Consider the following 22,612-nt stretch of genomic DNA (forward strand, 5'->3'; position numbering starts at 1 on the left):
GAACATGCAAACTAGGATACTCCCCAGTCAGAATGCATGTAGGTTAAGGCAGATGGCATGGGTTCACACTTTCATTCAGGATGTCTGTTGTTAGTTATGTTTGTTGTGTCAGCCTTCGAGGACCTACTATGTAAGACTTCGCCTTGTTGGCCCTTATTTGTATCAGACGGTATGTATGGATGTAAGACTCTTGTTATTTAGCTTCTGTTTGTTAAGTGAGAATTAATCTCTGGGATCACTGTACACGTGCATTCGGCGATCATGACATACAAGTCGAGGTCACCACAAAGTTGGTATCAGAGCCATCCTGACTTTAGGAAGTCTTAGCTAGCATGGACGTAAGATAGGTCGAACCCCTTTCAAAAACTATACATAGCCTCTATATTTAGGAGTTTCTGCATTTCTTCCTCTTACACTCTATTTTCAAAACCTCTTACTGACATGTCTCATTAAACCTTGTAGATGTCCGTCGTACCCAAAAACCTCCTAGCATCCGGCTATCCCCTACTCCTTGCGGGCAGACTGGAGAAGTGTGAGGTCTGTCGATCACCCGTGTTTGTCTACCACGAGCAGAGGGTCAATGCCACCACGAAAGAGTACCATGTTGATGTGGTCGCGAAGGAAAATGACTCCCCGACTAGCTGGTTCTTTGAAGGGCCACAGATGGAGAATCTCGTGTTAGCAGTCGAGACAACGGCGAGGAAGGCGCTAATACACCTTCACGCCATCCTTCTTGAGATGGCCGACGAGCCGGCTACTCGCCACTTTGCTTTCATGAAGGGTGATGTTGGTAGGAGTTGGACATTGACCCCATCCCTAGAAGATGGAACGCCGCCCAGGTTCCAGACCTCCTTCAGCCTCTCCGCCGAATGTCTAGCTCACAACCTGATCAAGGAATCTGTGATGCTCTGCTAGGAACTTCACCACACCCATGAGCTACTCTGTCAAGCTAAGATGAAGCCATGCAAGATCAAGAAGGATTGAGCCCCCGAGGGTTAGCTCGCTGTCGCTTACAGAGGAGGAGTACCCCTAGTTAGAGGTACACCCACACGACGTTATGACATGAGTGTGAAGGAGTATCGTGAGCTCTTCACCACTCCCCCGACAAAGCGTCGTCAGGATGGACCTCCCCGTCCCCCGACTCCATCAATGGGAAATGATGCCCGTACAAATGATGACCAGGAGGAAGACCCAGAGGATCGTCAGTACGAGACCGAGAACTCCACTACTTGAGTCCGAGAACCCCTAGGGTAGGACAAGCTATGAACCCCTCATGCGAATTCGGGTCCTTGTAATGGTTGATTTGAAACCATGTGGGCTTGTTGTTTGTTTATTGTTTATGTTTTGATGCAAGTCGCGCTTTTGCCATGGGTAACATGTAAGTGACTACATCGCCTATCTCTTCTTAAGGTTATGGGATGAGTATTTCGTCCCTTTGTTTGACACACTTGCACTGTACCAACCCCCTGTAGGTGCGTTTTCCTCTTGTTGCTATTCCCTTTGTCTATTCCATTTGTTGACTTCACTGCTCCATATAGGATAGTGACTGCTACTCGCACCAGAACTTTTGGCAACCCCAGCACCGGTGACTCTAGCCAGGAGCCACAAGCCGGTGGGTCTGTTCAAGCTGGAGGTCACCAAGAGCAGCCACAAGACGATATTACCTCGCCACCACCTCCACTTGAGAACCATACTATGGCTCACTTTATCCAAGCTCTTCGGGAGCCAGGCCAACATTGCCGCTATCCAACAGATGTCTCAGGTTTTCCTGAACAACTACTAGGAGGGCTGGAACGGCAACGATCGTTCCACTCTGTTATAGTTCATGAGGTCTTCGCCCCCGACCTTCACCGAGACAGGTGAACCTTTAAACGTTGATGACTGGATCTGCACCATCGAGGACCTCCTTGCATTGGTCAACTGCAATGAGGACCGTGAGAAGTTTCTCTATGCCTCTAACTGCCTCAGAGGTACTACCAGAGCTTGGTGGGATGGATTCAAAGTAAAGCAAGGTGAGCGTGTTATCACTTGGGATGATCTCAATCAAGGATTTCGCACTGCCCATATCCCTTCTAGGATTATGGCCATCAAGAAGCGGGAGTTTTGAGTGCGAAAGCAAGGAACTGGCTCTATGAAGGAGTACCTGCAAAAGTTCAACCTCTTATCGAGGTATGCACATGATGATGTCAGCACTGAGGCAACCAAGATCAAACGCTTCATGGAAGGGGTCCAGCAATCACTGCAGTATCAACTTGTTATCTATGACTGCCGGATCTTCTTCGAGCTGGTGAACAAGGACCTCATGCTTGAAGATAAGGGTTGTTCCATGGAATACACACAGAATCGAAAGATGATCAACATCAGCGGTTCCAACAACCAGAAGCCTCGCCCATGTCAATCAGCTCCAGCCAAGCCAAACTATCAGCCTTAGCAATCCAGGACCCTGCACCTCGTTCGAGCTACCAGCCTCAGCCCTATGCCAACCCCAAGCGAGCATACAACCCTCCCAATAACAACAATGTCAGCAAGACCAACAACTTCGGGCAGGTTACCTGCTTTGGGTGTGGTCAGCCGGGACACATCTCGAGTCAGTGCTCCAACAAGAAGCCACATGCACCGCGCCCCAATGCGCCAAACAAGGGGCTAGGCCAGGGAGCACCACCCAGGAACCAAGCTCCCCACCACCTTCCCAACAATGGCAAAGGCCATGGGAATGCCGTCTCCGCAGAGGAAGCCCAGGAGGACCCGGATGTCATACTGGTACGTTCCTTGCAACTTAACCCCAGCAAAAGTTCTGTTTGATTGTGATGCTTCGAATTCTTTTGTTACGCAAAAGTTTGTGCTAGAGAGTGGATTGAAGCCTACGCCCTTCAGTGGTCACGTGATGGTACAAACCCCGGGTGCTGTGTTGAGGACCAAGATAGGGTGTAGAGGAGTTGGTATCAACATCAACGTGGTATACTTCTTGGGAGATTTCATCGTCCTTAAGTCGCAAGGCTTGGACGTGATCCTTGTCATGGATTGGTTGACCAAGCACCAAGGCTTGTTGGACTGTGCCAAGAGGACTATAAAGATGACCAATAGACAAGGAGTCAAGGTCAAGTACGTTCCCAACCCTACCTCCAACCGAACCCCTTTGGTTAATTGCCTTTCAGGAGTTAAGATGGATCAAGTACGAGTGGTATGTGAATACCCAAATGTCTTTTGTGACGAACTGCCTGGAGTGCAACCTGATCGTGACATTGAGTTCATTATTAAGCTAATGCCTCGAGCAGGACCCATCTATAAGAAGCTCTATAGAATGGGATCTGAAGAGTTGGCTACACTAAAGGAGCAACTGGCTGAGCAGCTCAGAAAAGGATTCATACGTCCTAGCTCCTCTCCTTGGGGATTGCCTGTTATATTTGTGACAAAGAAGGATGGAACAATCAGACTCTATGTTAATTACCGTTCTCTCAATGAAGTCACAATAAAGAACAAGTATCCGCTCCCCAAGATTGAAGACCTGTTTGATCAGCTGAATGGTGCCGAGGTGTTCTCCAAGATCGATCTTAGGTCTGGGTATTACGAGTTGAAGATCACACCCTAGGATATCCCAAAGACGACATTGGTGACCAGATATGGCCTACACGAGTAAACTGTCATGTCATTTGGGTTAACCAATGCCCCAGCCTACTTCATGTACCTCATGAATAAAGTCTTCATGGAGTATCTAGACATGTTTTTCATTGTTTTCATCAAAGACATAGTCATCTTCTCCAAGTCTGAAGAAAAACATGAGTAACACTTGAGGATGGTGCTGGAAAAGCTTGGAGAGCACCAGATTTATGCCAAGTTATGAAAGTGTGAATTCTGGCTCCATGAAGTTGGGTTCTTGGGCCATGTGTTGACAACACATGGATTGTTAGTTGTCCCTGCCAAGATTGAAGCCACGACGAAGTGGAAATTGCCGATCAACGTGGAGGAAGTCAGAAGCTTCCTCGAACTCGCGGGATACTACCACAATTTTGTTGAAGGATTCTCATGCATCGCCCGACCTATGAATCAACTCTTGAAGAAGGACAAGAAGTTCGAATGGACATTGAAGCACGAGGAAAATTTCCAAGAGCTCAAGAAGAGGTTGACAATGCTCCTGATTCTGGCCACCCCTGATATTCACAAGGAGTTTGTGATATATTGTGATGCATTAAGGACCGGGCTTGGTGGTGTCCTGCTGCAAGAGGGCAGAGTCGTGGCATATCTGTCCCGACACCTACGTCCTCACGAAGAGAATTACACCATTCACGATCTTGACCTGGTAGCAGTGGTTCAGGCTTTGAAGACATGGCGACTTTACCTTCCCGGGAAGCGACGTGAGATACACACACACCACAAGAGTTTGAAGTATATTTTCACTTAGAAGGAATTGAACATGATACAAAGAAGATGGTTGGAGTTGATCGAACATTATGACCTCAGTATTCAATACTATCGCCGAAAGGCCAATGTGGTAGCAGATGGCTTGTTCAGGAAGGCGTGTTCCTTGAATGCATGATCAAAGAAAGGCTACCCGCATTGTATGAGGAACTTGAGAGCTTCGGGTTGGAGCCAGTCGAAACAGGATTTCTAGCCAACCTTGAAGCGAAGCCTACATTGATGGGCGGTATCAAGGAAGCTCAGAAGGGACACGAGAGGATCAAAGGTATCAAGAAGAAGATCAAGGATGGCAAGGCCCCAAAATTCTCATTGGGTGAATAAGGAGTTGTATGATTTGGGGACCGCATTTGTGTACCCAACAAAGCTGGGCTCAAGAACCCGATCTTCCAAGAGGCATATGACACTCCATTCCTATCCACCCTGGAGGAACCAAGATGTACCGAAACCTGAAGGCAAGATTCTGGTGGCTTGGCATGAAGAGAGAGATAGACTCTTATGTTGCTAAATGTGACGTATGCCAGATGGTCAAGGCTGAGCATCAGCGACCCGCTGGACTGCTATAACCTATCCAAGTGCCTGAATGGAAGTGGAACAAGGTCGGGATGGATGTCATCACTTGCCTACGCAGATCAAGCAAAGGACATGATTCCATTCGGGTCATTGTTGACCACCTAACCAAGGTAGCCCACTTCATTCTCGTCAATACCACCTATGGTGGGAGCTAGTTAGCCAACCTCTACATCAATCACATCATGAGACTTCATGGAGTTTCTAAGGAGATCGCATCGGATCGTGGCACCCAGTTCACCTCGAGGTTCTAGAAGAAGTTCCACGAAGCTATGTGAACCAAGCTATCCTTTAGTACCGCTTTTCACCCTCAAACCGGCGGGCAGACGGAACGAGTAAATCAGATAGTTGACGACATGCTCCGTGCGTGTGTCTTGGCATGTGGAGCCAAGTGGGAAGATTGTCTGCCCTTTGCTGAATTCTCCTACAACAATACCTATCAGTCCAGCCTCAAGATTGTGTGCCCTTTGCCGAGCTCTCCTACAAAAATAGCTATACCCCAAAATAATTATTTTCCTATTTTATTTAAATACGTTTTTCTAAGGCAAAAAATGGTATTTCGTAGTGAAAAATTGTTTCTTGCTTCAAAAATATTTTTGAAAATGTAGGGAAACTCAGTGGTCATATATTTTCCATACATAAGAGTTTCAACACATGGTCATGTTCAAAATATTGGACAAAACCCATCAAAACCCTTTCTTCCTATTTCAAGCTTTTGGAATATTTCCAATAAATTCCAGGAGAATTCTAGCAAGTCACCCATGATAAATGTGGTGAACCTGCAAAGACTCATCTCAATCGAAGTTGTTTTGGTCCACCTATTAATCCCAAAACACTTTCTGTCGAGAATGAAACTTGAGCAACTTTACATTGCCAAGTTTACCCAATTTATCCCAAACTTTACAAGAGTGATCCAGACCCCAAATAAGATGGCACACCAAGTTGTGCATTTGTGGGAGTTGATTTGATCATCTTGGTCCACAGGAATGTGATTCTGTCCATTTCTAGTGTTTTCATATCTACATTGTAAACTTTGCTCAAATGACCTCAAACTTGGTGGATCCTACTGATTTTCCCCATCCTTTAATCCTGTTAAACCTTAGTGCAAGTGGTGAGGTTTATCTTGCTCAAACCAGCATCAAACACATTCTAGTGATTTGGTAAAACTCCTACTTTCACCCCTTACACTAATATCCTTCACTCCAATTTTTTACCACAAGCCCATAGGGTTGCCCTTGACCTGCAGTATCAAGATCCAGCTCTGGTTCAACCGTGGGGTAGATGAAAAAGCCCCATCACCCCTCTAGTCTACCCTCGTAGAAGCCTTTTTCCTCTCTTCTTTTGACCACAGTCTCCCTCCCCAGCTCCAAGCATCCAAGGGGCATCCCCACATCCCCGAGGCACTAGACGACAAGGGAGGATGTGATAGAGCGCCAGCATGCCATGGCATGCCAAAACTGCATTCTGGACGCGTTACAGTGCGCACCAGCACTATGGGAAGCCGGCCCCAACCAGCTTTGGACCCCTCTGGCTGTCCCCCGAGCCCCCCTCGATGGCATGAACCATGCGCCACGTCGTGCCCCTCCTTTCTCCCCTTCTCCCCCTATGACGCGTGCCCTCGTCCGGCCAATTCAATCAGATTGTGCCCGCCACCACGGCACGCAGGGAGCGTGCTCCCACTCCTCCCCGTTCCCTTTCTAACCCCAGACCATGCCCACAAAGACCGCATACGCGCCCCCAAGTCCCCTCTCCTCGTGTGGCCGTCGCCACGGTCTCACCAGCGCATGAGCTTTCGACGAACCGCGCCCCCTCTATATAACACCACCTAGGGCCTCCTTTTCCCTCCCTTCGACCTCTCGCTACACCTAATCGCACCCCAGAGCCACCCACTCATCGCCAGAAGCCCTCGAGCTCGAGATCGAGCTTTGGATCTGCGTCGGGATTCCGGCAATCCCAGTGTACAAGTCCGCTGCGGCTCTCATTTCTTTTCCATTTGGATCGCATCAGCCTTGTGATGCTCCCCTCTCTTACCTGTTCTTTTCATGCAAGATTCGGACCTAACGACCACCCTCCCGAAGAGGCTCCGTTGCCGGACCTCGCCAGCGGCGACTCCATGCACTCCGGTTCCTCCCTCCACCACTAGTTGGACAATGGCCCACCCCTGGACCCATTGCCCCCTAGGTGCACTCGTCGAGTCCTTTGTCGTCGCCACTGAGCTCGCCGCCCTCTTCGTCCCGACGTTGAAGATGACAGGTGGGGCCCCCCTATCATTCTTTCCTCTCCCTCACCTCCCCTCGTTGCCACTAGCGGCTCGGCCCCGCATATGAGGTTTAAAACCCGACGGGTGCACGTGCGTGGCTCGCCTGGGCTGGTTACGCTCGCTGGGCCAATTCGGCCTGCAGCTTCTGTCCCAGGAAGTATGGCCCTTTCTGTTTTTGTTTTTGTTCCGGTTTCACAAAAATCCCATAAGGGTGAATATTTATCCAAATTCAAGTATTCCTCCACCATAAATCTTGTAATATTATGTAGTATTTTAGTGTGACACTAGAGCAATTTATCCAAAAGGTTGCATGCACTGTTTTATTTTAAAACCATGATTTAGGCATTTTAACACTCTATTAAAATAGTTTCTACAACTTTTACAGTCCAAAAATAAAACCCAATAATTTTTACAGAACCTATACTCATCCTAGTATTTTTTTTAAATGGTGCGATATTTTTCTACGTAGATTATTTTCTTTGCTTTTGGTTGAGTGCTTGTTTTTGCCCGTTTATATTGCGATGATAGATTACGTTGCTGACAAGGGACTTGGACCAAAAGACTTTGAAGACCCCGCAGACTTTCTTGAGCAAGGAAACTAGACCTTTCACCATGTTTAAAAGAATACTTTCATGCATGTCATATTTAGCATTTTTCCCTCATGCATAAGGCCATGTTGAATTGGTGACTACCTCGGTGAGTTGTTCCCCATAGTTCCTCGATCACACTTGCACATGGGCATAACCCTACCTACTTATGAGGGTTACGCGGGTGGGGTGTAGTTAGGTTGCTAGCAGTGCTACACATGGGATTGGGTACATGCACGGAAATGGTAAAAGAAGATGACTTCAAATGTTTTACTAAGACCCGGGTTGGTGCCACTAATATCTGAGGGTGATGTGTTGATCCAGGTAACCACTTGATGAGGGGTTGGTATACCGAGGCCAGTTGTGTGAGTGTCTCTAAAAATCAGATTGGATTTAAGATTTCTCGACCGTCCCAACCTTACATGTACGACCAAAATACCCCTTATGGGACGGGGCTTTGCTGATTACTATGGTTGTTGCTAGTAGAGAGCCCGCACTACTAGTTGGAGGAGTGACGTGGTAACTCTCGAGATGGGACCGTGCCAAGAAAGGGTGACTATGGGCTGTTTTCACAGACACAGGGCGCACCGTGGCGTGCCCTCGTGGATTATACATGTGATCTACATCATGAGGGATTGTCACCTACGAGTGATCTATTTGTTAGTATCATCATGGGAAAGGTGATGTTTGGGTACTTATCTCGGGTATGAAAAATGCCGCGAGTCGTGTTCTAACACGAAAGTTTCTCGAGTCTTGTGGGTAAAGACTGCAACTTCTATAGAGTGTAGAACAATTCAAATAGTCATGTCCATGGTCAAGGACAGTTGGGTGCCGCTGCTTAAACTACATCCAGGAGTTTTTGCTTAAACCAAGTGTGTGTGGGTGTATGGTTGTGGGGGAATGGTGGTAGTACAAATACTGAGCTAAGTCAGATGACTTGGCGTGATGGGTGGACATGATTTCTTTAGCCCTTAGTTGATATTCATATATGTGACCTGTTCACCTGGTTACTGCTTACCCCATGATGCATGCCCGTAAAAGAAGTTGATCATGTTATTACATCAGGGAAAATTACGCTTTCCACAAAATAGCATACTAGTGTTATGCCATGCATCATTATTGCCTTGTTCCATATCATGGGTTTCTTGCGGGTACATTCAAAGCACTCATTGGCTTACCACTGGTTATTTAATTGGCCACACATGGAGGACATTAGTTTAGAGAAGAGTTCGTCGGTGATGAACATGCGAACTAGGATGATTTCGTGTCAGAATGCTTGTAGGTTAAGGCAGATGGCATGTGTTCACGCTTCCATTCAGGATGTCCGATGTTAGTTGTGTTTGATGTGTCGGCCTATCTATGTAAGACTTGTTCTTAATGGCCCTTATTTGTATTTTGGCAGTATGTATGGATGTAAGACTCTTGTTATTCAGCTTTTGTGTGTGTTCAGTGAGCATTGATCTCTCGGGTCACTATACATGTGCATTCGGCGATCACGACTTACAAGTAGCGGTCTCCACATTATAGGCCGACGAAACCCCATGCACCCTACTGTATAACATCAACTGCCAAAAGGTGGACGTGGGAAAGGAAACAATCATGAAGTCGAAGGATCGCATGTTGCACAACTGACCGATGCCACATAGCATCATCAAGGTTTGTGTGGCCAGTCTTAAAACGACTTTCAAGGATTTGCCTCCTCCGGTACGAGTAGAGGGAGATGACGAGACCACTAAATGGGTTGACGCATGCAAGAATTGGTTCCTTCCTTGGCCGAAGACCCTTCTTCGTGTCGAGGCGCTCACTAGCACACCAACGACAACGCCTCAACAAGGTATGAACACCACCCCACCTACCCAATTACCTGCACCTGTTGTTGCGGGTGATAGCGGATGACGCGAGGGAGATCCTTCATTAGTGCCCGATGCTGTCACCCCCGTCGTAGAAGCAAATATTGATGATGTCATGGAGGAGGATAATGATGACCCTCTCAAGTATATCAATACTGCCTTTGACGACGGAGGATTGATGGCTCGGGACTATGACTCAATCCATGAGTGTACAGATGACTTGATGTTGCCTAATTTTCCAGAGCCAGAACGTCCTACGACTGATTGCAAGAAGTCTCTCTTCATGCAATCCTCGCAGGAGACGCCCCCAGATGCCGCCTCTACCGTGCAACAACAAAGCGAGGGTCGCCCACTGATTAGCCCGACAACACTTGAGGTGGTGGTTAGGGAAGGTATGGTGGGCTCACTACCGCCACCCGCCAAAATAAAAGGATGAAACCGGACAAAATAGGCCCTAAAGGCGCTAGAGCTGCTTCAAACAGCCAGCCGCCTCTACAGCCCCGGGAGGTTGACAGAATACCTACCCAAGGTGCAGAGATGTTCCATTTCACCGGCCGCCCAATCCTACCTCGGAAAATGCTAGAGGGTATACTAAACAATGATTTAAGTAGATTTCATGAAGATGTGCTAGAGCGAGAAAAGCCTTCTCCTCTCGAAAAATCCAGGATACCTGCTTTACCCGACTCAGGTGCCGGTTGGGAAGTTGTACGTCGAGAAATGGCTCGCAGATATGTTCATCGTGCGATTTGACTACATCTTCAACATGTTCCTCGTGACCAAGCTGGATTTTCATTTCATCCGCATGTATGCGTTGTATTTGAATTACATCATCAGGCGCGAGAACATAAAACATATCTGCGTCGCGGACCCATACTATATGCACGAGAGCTTCTTGGAAGTGTGGAAAACCACTGTGACTATGCGAGCAAGTACATCGGAAGTTTCATGGTTGCCAATAAGGATAAGGAAATGATTCTCCTGCCTTATCATCGCATGTAAGTCATCCGCGGATATCCTTTTGCAAGTTTTAATCATCCATTTGCACGCATGGAGGCTAATTTGAGGTGTACTTATTTTGCGCAGCGGGGGGGGGGGGGGGGCACCATCCTCATCTGTCTATACCCACAATACTCCCATGCTCTATACTTGGACTCATCGAATAACATCAAGAAAAAGGATTACACACACATAAGGTGTGTTCTTGATGATGCCTTGATGACCTTCAACCTGTGTGGTGGATATATCAACGTGAAAAGGTACATGAAGAACGATGGGCTGGATTTCGGCCATAAGACCGACTTCAACCGAAGGATAGTTGGGCCGATGGATTCTACCTCATGCATCGCATGCTGGACTACAGAAGGGATAATCAACGCCTTCGCAAGTCATCAATTCCAGCGATGCCGAGATTGTCAACTGAGCCGCAAGCATAGGAAGGACACAGGATCATCGAATCCGAGCTGAGTTTTATTACGTATAGTGTGAACTTGCCCAAGTGATCATGAAGGAGGTCCTAGAAAAAACAGGGATGTTCTACCATGGGCCAATGACACGGGATGATGTCCGAGTACTGCTACTCGCTCACGTCTGGACCTGAAACCTTTCTTGAAGCTCGGGTGCTTCCTCCCTGACTATCAAGATTGGGGCGCCGACATGGAGGAATGATTGACGATGGCAATGTTTGGGTATGAGGAACTTCGTTATTTATGTTTACTATAGGTTGCTTGTATTCTGCTAACTCCATCTCTTCATGTTTCTGAAGTACATTATGTTGCATATTATCGATGAGTTCATCAACTTACGGTTGATGCAGGTACATAGATCATAGATGGCGAAGGACTACTATGCCATATTCATTGGGAGGGTTTGAGGAGTGTACGACCACAGAGGGAGCAAAACCGGCGCCTCAAAAAGTACCACATAGTCGCACTCTTGCTTATGCTAGTCTCTCTTCTCTTATACATCATGGTTTAGATAGAGATGATGAAACTTGTGTGTGTGCTATTACCATGCGTTGCATTTATTCGAGACATCACTTGTGTATCGCTATTTTCGAGGTGATGCTATTTGTGTTGGATGATGATGATGATGATATGACAAGACTATTGTATATGTGTATGATATGATCAGACTAATGTACGTTTATTATGATATGATGAAACTACTCTATAGAGTATGCACAAATATAGCACAAATATGTAGAGGGGGAATATATAATTCAGTACTAGGGAAAATCCTAGTAGTAGCACTGGAAATACCCTATCACTAACGTTGGTGGTAGCGCTATTGATAAGGCGCTATAGTAGGAATTTTAGCAGTAGTGCTGGCGGCAGTCTAGCAGCAATGCTAGCTTATCAGCGGCGCTTGTTATGGGGAGCACAACACATAATTAGTAGTAGCGTTGTTCCATACATCGCTACTGCTAACTATACTTACCAGTATAGCTGGCTGAAAAGCGCTACTCCTAAAACTTAGTTGTACCGCCTTATCAGTAGCGCTGCCACGAGCTCTACTGATATTGGTATTTCCAGCGCTAGTACTAGGGTTTTCCCTAGTAGTGTCACCACTTAACCATACCTCACCCATTAAGCTTCGCTAGTCTTGGTACCTTTGGAAATGAGATTGCTGAGTCATTTTGGCTCACAGATTACTACAACAATAGTTGCAGGTACAGTTAAAGCGATACTTTGACGTGATCGCGATTATTGTTCTATTTGGAGTTTCTTCTTCTTCTTCTTCATCGATCATAGGGTGGGTTCCAGACCGACAACCTGGGATAGCAAGGCTGGACGTTGTTTTTATCGTTTGATTTGGTCCATAGTCGAACCCTCTCTTCTATATGGTGATTGAATATATTACTGTATTGTGATGTTAATGATTAGCTTGTGGCGAGTGTAAGCCAATTCCATATACTCATCCCTTCTTTACATGTACTTGTAACGATATCCATTCTTGCAAAACGACGAGATGCACTTCTATCCCTGTCGAGGCCCTCGTGCCACAATAAGGATAGGATCAAATCTCGGGCATTACAAGTTGGTATCACAACAGTACTAACCTAGGAGCCCCCTTTATTTGTCGAACTTGGACGAGTCGAGTCTAGTGAAAAACTACTTTGAGTCTAGTTATCGGATGGTAGGATTCTTTTTACTCCTCTTCTACTTTGAGTCTAGTTATCTGATGGTAGAATTACAACTTAGGAATTTTAATTCTACACCTCTTGTTGCCCAAAAAAGTTTTAGGATCACGCGGGTATTTTGGAATCTATATGATGCCGATGTGACGGAGTTCTAACTTGGTGCCTCCTGTTATCGAGGAGTAGAGCTTCAAGGGGTTTTGACACATCGTTATCGTTCAGCTTCCTTAGTACCTCAGGACACGAACATCGAAATGCTTCAATACTTTGCTTGTTGTCAAATAGTGTTGTGACTTTCCCCCTGTACAGGTGGAGATAGCTTGGATGATCTACCAGGTCTCGTTTCATTGTTTTTTTGGAAGGTGTGAGGTAGATGAGTTTGCGGAACTTCTCGGTTATGTGTTGGCAGATGGGGAAAGGTCATGCAGCTGATTACATTGAGTAGGTTCGTGGACCCGCAACCTGGTAGCATAACAAAAAAAGATTTCAAAAGTTCTCTGGTGGAAATTAAAGTAGTTGCCTAGGATATCATCCAATAGATACATGATGTAAGGTTGGGGTTCGACATCTAGTGGATTTGTTTGTTCATGGTCTTTCTTACAACAGTCCTCGTTGTGTCTTAAAGAGTTCTTGTAGCTTGCTACGACTCGGCGACGCTTCTTATGTTGTGTGCACTGCCTTGTACATCATGGTTACTGTAAGATCGAGCCTGTGCGAGCCTTAACATGAAAATATCAAACGAAATCTGTATTATGTATTTCTTTCTCGCTTGATTCGCAAGCCTCATCCTTTGGTTTGTTGGAGTATGGTAATTCACATTGCTTCGGTGTCATGTCATGATTTCATATCCTTCTAAGCGGTGTTCTCATATTTTATGGGAATGCTAATCTATTCGTTCAACTGGAGTTGTCATGAAATTGTTTCCAAACGGTGTGCTTCTCGTCAAGTAACTCTATCTTCTCCAATATTTGCAAGATCATTCCTCATATTTCTTTTCGGGCATCTTATCATCTGTCCCAAGTTGTCTTTGTTGTTTCTCACCCTCCCACCCTTTTCTTCCATGATTAAGTTATCGTCCAAGTGCCTTTGTTTTCAGTTATGCTTCCGCTATCTTTTCTTCTGTATTGTATCCAGTGATTCATTGTCAAGATTCTCAGGAGTTTAGAGTTCATCATTCTTCGTTCTTGTTTTCTTCTCCGTTGGATTCAATTCAACCTCTCAGTGTTCATCATACCCTTTTCATTCATTCAATGCTTTACCATGTGGAAATTCTTACTCAAACATGTCTTGTTTATTCCACTCTCTATTCTATCTGGAGTGATGAACATATCTCAGAATTTATTTGCTTGTCGCATTCTTCATCGGGTTGAGATCTCTTGTTAGTGGACCAGAGTTGTAACAGCCCGGAACCGACACTCCAGAAGAGTCCCTTTTTATTGCTTTGTCGCCGCGTCATTTATTTTCTTATCGCATTCTTCATCGTATAATGCGCATCATCGACATTGCATCGGCACCCCGTTGCCATCATTTTTAAAAAACTTGCATCCGTTCATAGTTGTCGGTTCTCTCCGTTTTTGTCGTTGACTGTTTCGGGACCAACCACACTCGCACGCAACCGCGACATCGTTAAAGTATCGATTTTAAAAGTACATATAGAACTTTCTCGGAATAGGTTGAAAGTTGGTGTCTGATCTCGTTTTATTGTAGGTAGACTGCGTGCCAAATTTCGTCGCATTCAGATGTGGTTTGACACCCGAACCATTAAACCTATAGCGGCATTATAGCTGGTTAAATAATAGATGATTTTCGTAATTAAAAACCTACTGCCAAGATGTTCGTTTTCCTTCTCTTCTCATGCCTAGCCTATATGCACTGTGCACCCACCTGCTCGCAACCTAGTCCAAAACTCCCCGTACCCGTACCCGATGGTCGTGATCGTTAGGTCCAGATCAACCCCATAATACCCCAAACCATAATTGGTTTTTCAATTGACCTCCCTGAGCTATTTATATCGATCGCCAAATCTAGATCGGAGGACCCAAACACTATGCAAAACAAACACTATATCAAACCCTACCTATTTAAACAGTTCGACCCTCCATTTTAGGAGGCATGCGCCATCTCACTGATTCAGCCGCGGCCACCCACACGTGGTCTCCTCTCCACGTCGGGATCCTCCGATCCACCCAGCCCCCTCTCGGTTTCTCAACTGAGCCAACCAGTCTCCAACTCCATGGCAACGACCAGCAAGCCGAAGCCCGCATGTGCTCTTCCTCCCTTGCCTCCCAGGCATGTCCCGTGACCGCAGCTCCACGATGAACCAGCGCCCGTGCCCCGGTCCAAACCTCCATGCACTCCACGCCCGACCTTGAGCTCTGCCTCGTCCCGCAGCCGCACGAGGGAGGAGCCCCTCGACCCTGAGCTACTCCAACCATGCGACCTCGCCGCCGGCGACCGGAGAACAAGTTGCCTCGACCCAGCCGCTGTCAGGTCACGCCACCTCGCGTCCCCAATATCTCTCACCCTTGCCTCTCTCTCCACCCCTCTCTTTCACCTCAGGTCTCTCTCTCTCCAGCATGAGCTGCAGCACCAGACCTAACCATGGCCATGCCTGACTTACTCTAAGCCCCGCCGCCCATGGACTCCCGCAGTTTCGATTCCGCCCGGATCCGTCGAGGCACCTCCGTCCTTGTTAGCCTCGCCATTTTGCAAAGTCGTGCAGTCGTCGTCGCTCCCTTGCATCTCCACGCACCGAGGACGGCTCTCTGCATCGAACAGGAGCAGCGCCATGGAAGGCCATCGTCGCGAGCGTCACCAGGGACCTCCTCGACCACCGGATGTCCTTCAATCCACTGGATCCGCGCCTTCCGGTCGGTTCCTGCCGTCCCCAGCCGGTTCCGGACACCGGTTCCTCATTCATGACTACCTAGAGCCACCGCGAGCACATCCAAGGCCGACCCATTGTTGCTCCTATTTCAGTCATGTTCAGTTATAACACTGTTGCCGATTTAGTTTCGTTTATGTTCAAGTTCACCGTGAGTGTATGTTCATCTAGTGAGGGAATCCATATTTATCACAAGCGCTTCGTAGACCAACTGGTTGGTGCCTTTGTTGCCAATTATTTTTCTGCATATGTTAGTTTTTTTCCAATCATGCTTCAGAGCAGCGTGGGCCAGAACCGCCACTTGACTTGTGAGTGTGCATATTTGGCCCATATGTTTTTTTGGATCGTGATATCTGCCGCACGTGCGGCAGGTGGGAGGTACCTGACGCACGCCATGTGTGGCATCCACCCAGGCCAGCCCGCACCCCCATGTTCGGGCGTCTCAACTCAAACCTGCACGTCCGGTCGCTGGGCCGGTCGCTCGCATGATCTGGCTTGCCACCATGCTGCCTCCACGTCCGAGCTTCCCATCCACCGGCCCACACATCAGAAATCCCCACACATCTCGCACCATCTCCCATCATCCAGCCGACCGTCTCCCACCTCCCGATGTACCTCCTCCATCTTGGTTGCCATGACAACAATGCCAGAAAAAATCTAGCATCTTGGTTGCCATGGCAACAATGCCAGAAAAAATCTAGCATCTGCCAGACCAAGAACATGGCAAAAGGTATGCAACCCGTGTAAGATATGGTCATTTTATTCTCTCCTGCCAAAACTGACATTGTAAATGGCCATCACTCGTCCAAATTTTCCATGGCAACCGAAACCCTACAGCAGAATGGACAGTTGCCGAAAATTAGATCCACGCGAGACTAGTTGCCCACCATGTGACATAGATTGGTATGTGGAGTTGGAATTTTCTAGGTTGTAATCAGACTGAACTCCTAGCAAGGAGAAAAGTTTTCCATCCAACTTTATTGGTAGTTGCCGCCTTGCTACATATTTAGTTGCAATAGTTGCGTCTGGGAGGAGCACGGAAAGTAGTAGCCATGCAGACGAGCAATAGGAGGAGATCTAATGAAAAGTAGTTATGATCCAAGTTTGCTCGCAGTTGCCGTCAATTTCAATGGTAGTTGCTATGCAGATTGAACAACAACTATGCACATGCATGCATTGTCAAAAAAGAAATAGATGGGCAACTACAAATGTTGTAGTTTCCATGCCATGCTACGGGTCTATACCAATGATGCAATAATCTTGCCATTTTGCTCATGGATTAGGCTACTGCATACTCATTCATGTCGTAATTGGTCGTTGTGTAGGCATTGAAAAACAGGGAGGAGACCAAAATGACTCCTGGAGACGGGACTAATTCTTGGTTTGCACGGCAACCTCAAGCGCCCCCTTGGGATGCACTAGAGTACAACAAACTAATATCAGCAGGCCCGTTGCTACCACGCATGCAGCAATACGCAAACATAGGTAGGGATGTGTGAAAAATGTAAACAAGTTCTACTTGGATTTTTTGTTTGAATGAAAGAATGGCAATCCGTCTTACGTTTTTTATTGGCATGTTTGCAGGTTATGGTGGTATCCCATGGAAAGTTTCACCACTTCAAGCTATCGGTAATGTGTACACATCACACCAATTCAAAGAAGTGCATTTCACAACTCAATTTGGAGTCATGAACTAACAAACTTACAAATTTTCAATACGTAGGAGCATCGACCAGTGCATGGCAACAGCTAACATCTGTAGAATCAAGCCAAGTGTAAAGAGTACCTGCGCAAACACAAACAAGCTTGCACCCAACGCTATAAAGGGGTTGTCAATCCCTTCAAGATTGATTGCAAAGTGAGATCTGAAGGCGGAAAGTGCAACGAAGTAAAAGTGTAAGGCAGAAAATATGATGTGAAGTAGACCCGAGGGCCATAGTGTTCACTAGAGGCTTCTCTTAAAATAGCAAATATTACGGTGGGTGAACAAATTACTGTCGAGTAATTGATAGAACCGAGCAAAGTCATGATGATATCTAAGGCAATGATCATACATGTAGGCATCACGTCCGAAACAAGTAGACCGATACTTTCTGCATCTACTACTATTACTCCACACATCGACCGCTATCCAGCATGCATCTAGTGTATTGAGTTCATGACGAACAGAGTAACGCCTTAAGCAAGATGACATGATGTAGAGGATTAAACTCAAACCAATGATGTAAACCCCATATTTTTACCCTTGATGGCAACAACACGATGCGTGCCTCGCTACCCCTTCTGTCACTGGGTGAGGTCACCGCACGGTATGAACCCAAAACCATGCACTTCTCCCATTGCAAGAATCATAGATCAAGTTGGCTAAACAAAACCCACAACTAGAAGAGAATTACAAGGAGATGAAATCATGCATATAAGAGACCAGAAGAAACTCAAATAAGATCATAAATCCACAATTCATCGGATCTCGACAAACACACCGCAAAAGAAGATTACATCGGATAGATCTCCATGAAGATCATGGAGAACTTTGTATTGAAGATCCAAGAGAGAGAATAAGACATCTAGCTACTAGCTATGGACCCGAAGGTCTATGGTGAACTAGTCACGCATCATCGGAGAGGTCATGGTGTTGATGAAGAAGCCCTCCGTATCCGAATCCCCCCTCTGGCAGGGCACCAGAACGTGCCCCAGATGGGATCATTTGGAGACAGAAGCTTGCGGCGGCGGAAAAGTATTTTTGTGGATCTCTCGCGCAGTTTTGAATTTTTTGGGAATTTATAGGCGGAAGAGGTAGGGCAAACTAGCCACAGGGGACCCACAAGCCTGCTAGGCGTGGGCCCCCTGGCCGCGTCTACGGGGCTTGTGGCCTCCCCTGGTGGCCTTTGCCTTGGTTCTCACGTCCCCTGCGTATCTACTGTTCCGGAAAAATCTTTTCGTAAGTTTTATTCCGTTTGGACACCATTTAAAATTCCCCTCTGAAAAGGGTCAAAAACACGGAAAAAACAGGAACTGACACTTGGCACTAAGTTAATAAGTTAGTCCCAAAAAAGATATAAAAGGCATACAAGACATCCAAAGTTTGACAAGATAATAGCATGGAACCATCAAAAATTATAGATACGTTGGAGACGTATCAAGCATCCTCAAGCTTAACTCCTGCTCGTCCTCAAGTAGGGAAGTGATAAAGACTAAATTTTTGATGTGGAATGCTACCTAGCATAGTCGTCCTTTGTAACTTCTTTCATGTGACATGAATGTTCAGATCCGTAAGATTCAAAACAATAGTTTGCTATTGACATGAAAACAATAATACTTCAAGAAAACTAGCAAGGTAATCATGAACTTTCGAAATAACAAGGGCAAAGAAAGTTATCCCTACAAAATCATATAGTCTGGCTATGCTCCATCACCCCCACACAACTAATTTAAATCATGCACAACCCCGGTATTGGCCAAGCAATTGTTTTTGCACTCTTACTTTCTCAAACCTTTTTCAGCTCTCATGTAATACATGAGTGTGAGCCATGGATATAACACTATGGTGGAATAGAGTGTGGTGGAGGTTGTGAGAAAAAAAGGAGGAGATGGTCACATCGACTCGGCATATAAAAGGGCTTTGGAGATACCCATTAATATATGTCAATGTGAATGAGTAGGGATTGCCATACAAAGGATGCACTAGAGCTATAAGTATGTGAAAGCACAAAAGGAGAACTAGTGGGTGTGCATCCAACTTGCTCATGGAAGCCCATCATTGGAATATACAAGCCAAGTTATATAGTGAAGATTCCCACTAGCATATGGTGGTGACAAAACGAGAGGCTCTCAATCATGAAGAACATGGTGCTTATATGAAGCACAAGTGTGGAAAGAGATAGTAGCATTGTCCCTTCTCTCTTTTTCTCTTTTTTTTGTTTGGGCTCTTTGGCCTCTTTCCATATCTCTTTTTTTTGTGTGGTAAACTTTGACCTCTTTTTTTATTTCCTCACATGGGACAATGCTCTAATAATGATGATCATCACACTTTTATTTACTCACAGCTCAAAGCTCAGAACGATGATGACTCTATAGGAAATGCCTCCGGCTGTTTACCGGGATGTGCAACGATCTAGCTTGGCGTATGACGTTGAAACATCTCGCTAGCTATCTTATGATCATGCAATGGAAATATGAGAGTGATGGCACTAGTCATGAGACGGAACGGTGGGAGTTGCATGGCAATATATCTCGGAATGGCTATGAAAATGCCATAGTAGGTAGGTATGGTGGCTGTTTTGAGGAAGGCATATGGTGGGTTTATGCACCGGCAAAAGTTGCGCGACACTAGAGAGGCTAGAAATGGTGGAAGGTGAAGGTGCATCTATACCATGGACTCACATTAGTCATGAAGAACTCACATACTTATTGCGAAAGTTTTTATTAGTAATCGAAACAAAGTGCTAAACGCATACTCCTAGGGGAAGGGTTGGTAGGTGTTAACCATCGCGCGATCCCGACCACAACACAAAGGATGACAATCAATAGATCAATTATGCTCCGACTTCCTAACATAGCGGTTCACCATACGTGCATGTTACGGGAATCACTAACTTCAACACAAGTATTTCTAGATTCACAACACCCTAATAACATAACTCTTAATATTACCAAATCTACGTCTCAAAACTAATTGAGAGGAATCAAACTTCTCTTTCTACTCAATGCACATGAAGATGGAAGTTTTATTGTATCCTCTTTGGGTACCTATGACCTTTGGGACTACTTTCATAGCACAAACGAACTACCAAGTTATGCACCACCGTGCTCTAAAAGATCTAAGTGAAGCACATAGAGCAAAATTATCTAGCTCAAAAGGTATAAGTGAAGCACAAAGATTATTCTAGAAAATTCATGATGAGTGCATGTCTCTCTCAAAAGGTCTGTAGCAAGGATGATTGTGACACAACGAAAAGAAAAGACTCCTACGATACAACACGCTCCAAGCAAAACACATATCATGTGGTGAATAAAAATATAGCTCCAAGTAATGTTACCGATGGATTGAAGACGAAAGAGGGGATGCCTTCCCGGGGCATCCCCAAGCTTAGGCTTTTTTGTGTCCTTGAATTTGGCTTGGGATGCCTTGGGCATCCCCAAACTTGAGCTCTTTCCACTCTTTATCCCTTTGTCCATGAGAACATCACCCAAAACTTGAAAACTTCACAACACAAAACTTAAACAGAAACTCGTGATATCATTAGCACAAGAAAACAAACTACCACCTCTTTAGGTACTGTAGCAATTTTTATTTCTATTTATATTGGTGTTAGATTACTGTATTCTCACTTTTCCATGGCTAGTACCCCCCGATACTATCCATTGTTTCATCAAAACAAGCAACCAACACAACAAAAAAACAGAATCTGTCAAAAACAGACTAGTCTGTAGCAATCTGTATACTTCGTATACTTTTGATATCTCACAAATTGTGAAAAATGACGAAAGCCTGGGAAAAAGGCATATCCACCAGCAGCAAAAATAAGAAACTCAAAATCTGTTTTTCCATAAAAATGAAAAATAATTTCGTGAGTGAAAAGTTTCTGTCTTTTTCCAGCAGGATCAAACAACCAACACCAAACTAGTCATAAAGGTTTTTCTTGGCTCAAACACAAAAAGAAACACAAAAATCACAATCATAACAGAATTATGATGGTGTGGACACAACAAAATAGAAATAAAAAGATAAATTCATTGCGCTGCCTCCCAACAAGCGCTATTGTTTAACGCCCTTAGCTAGGCATAAGGTGATGGAATCTCGTATCATCGTCTTTGGTACTCAAACCATAAGTAGCTCTTATCATGGATTCATAAGGCTATATTATTTTCTTTATAGGAAAATTCTCCATTCCCTTCTTTAAAGGAAATTGAAATCTAATATTCCCTTCCTTCATATCGATTATAGCACCAATAGTCCTTAGGAAAGGTCTACCAAGAATGATAGGGCGTGTAGGATTGCAATCAATATCAAGCACAATGAAATCCACGGGTACATAGTTCCTATTTGCAATAATAAGAACATCATTGATCCTTCCCATGGGTTTCTTGACAGTAGAATCCGCAAGATGCAAATTAAGATAGCACTCCTCATTCTCATTAAACCCTAGAACATCACATACAGACTTTGGAATCGCGGAAACACTAGCACCCAAATCACACAAAGCATTACATTCATAGTTTTCGATTTTTATTTTGAGAGTAGGTTCCCACTCATCATGAATCTTTCTAGGAATAGAAACTTCCAACTCAAGTTTCTCTTCAAGAGATTTTATCATGGCTTCGGCGATATGATCGGTAAAGGCCTTGTTTTGGCTATAAGCGTGTGGAGAGTTTAGCATGGATAGCATCAAGGAAATGCATTCAATCAAAGAGAAACTGTCATAATTGAATTCCTTGAAATCCAAAGTAGTAATTTCATTACTACTCAAAGTTTTGATATCTTCTACTCCACTTTCAATGCTTTTAGCATCAAGATAGATGGACTCCGAATCATTGGGGCATTTTTCAACCAAAGTGGATTCATATCCAGACCCATCATCATTAGGTTTGACACAAGAAAATAAGGATTCAATGGGAGTCACACCAAGCACTTTAAGATCTTTGTGATTCTTATCACGAGAACACGCCTTTTTAAGCCATTCATGTCTAGCACGAATTTGGGCGGTTCTTTCTTTGCTCTCATTCATGGAAACACGCATAAATTTCAAAGTTTCATCCATATTGATCTTGGGAGGAGCACATATAACTTTCAAAGCAGCAATATCAATAGACATTCTATCAACGCTCCTAGCCAAATCATCAATTTTGAGTAGTTTTTCCTCTATGGACGCATTGAAAATCTTTTGTGAGTTGATAAACTCTTTGATATTA

The 22,612-nt window shown here is 45.2% G+C and overlaps 1 protein-coding gene across 1 annotated transcript; it reads left to right on the forward strand.

Annotated features, from left to right (window-relative positions):
- The first annotated feature begins 14,946 nt into the window (after nt 1-14,946).
- Nucleotides 14,947-17,534, forward strand: LOC123446407. Its single transcript, XM_045123026.1, has 4 exons — nt 14,947-15,306; nt 17,026-17,185; nt 17,285-17,329; nt 17,424-17,534. Exons 1-4 carry the CDS (start codon nt 15,250-15,252, stop codon nt 17,477-17,479), a joined length of 318 nt encoding a protein of 105 aa, XP_044978961.1. The 5' UTR covers nt 14,947-15,249; the 3' UTR covers nt 17,480-17,534.
- The last annotated feature ends 5,078 nt before the right edge of the window (nt 17,535-22,612 follow it).

The sequence above is a fragment of the Hordeum vulgare genome, chromosome 4H (assembly GCF_904849725.1).
Source record: "Hordeum vulgare subsp. vulgare chromosome 4H, MorexV3_pseudomolecules_assembly, whole genome shotgun sequence".
NCBI lineage: Eukaryota > Viridiplantae > Streptophyta > Magnoliopsida > Poales > Poaceae > Hordeum > Hordeum vulgare.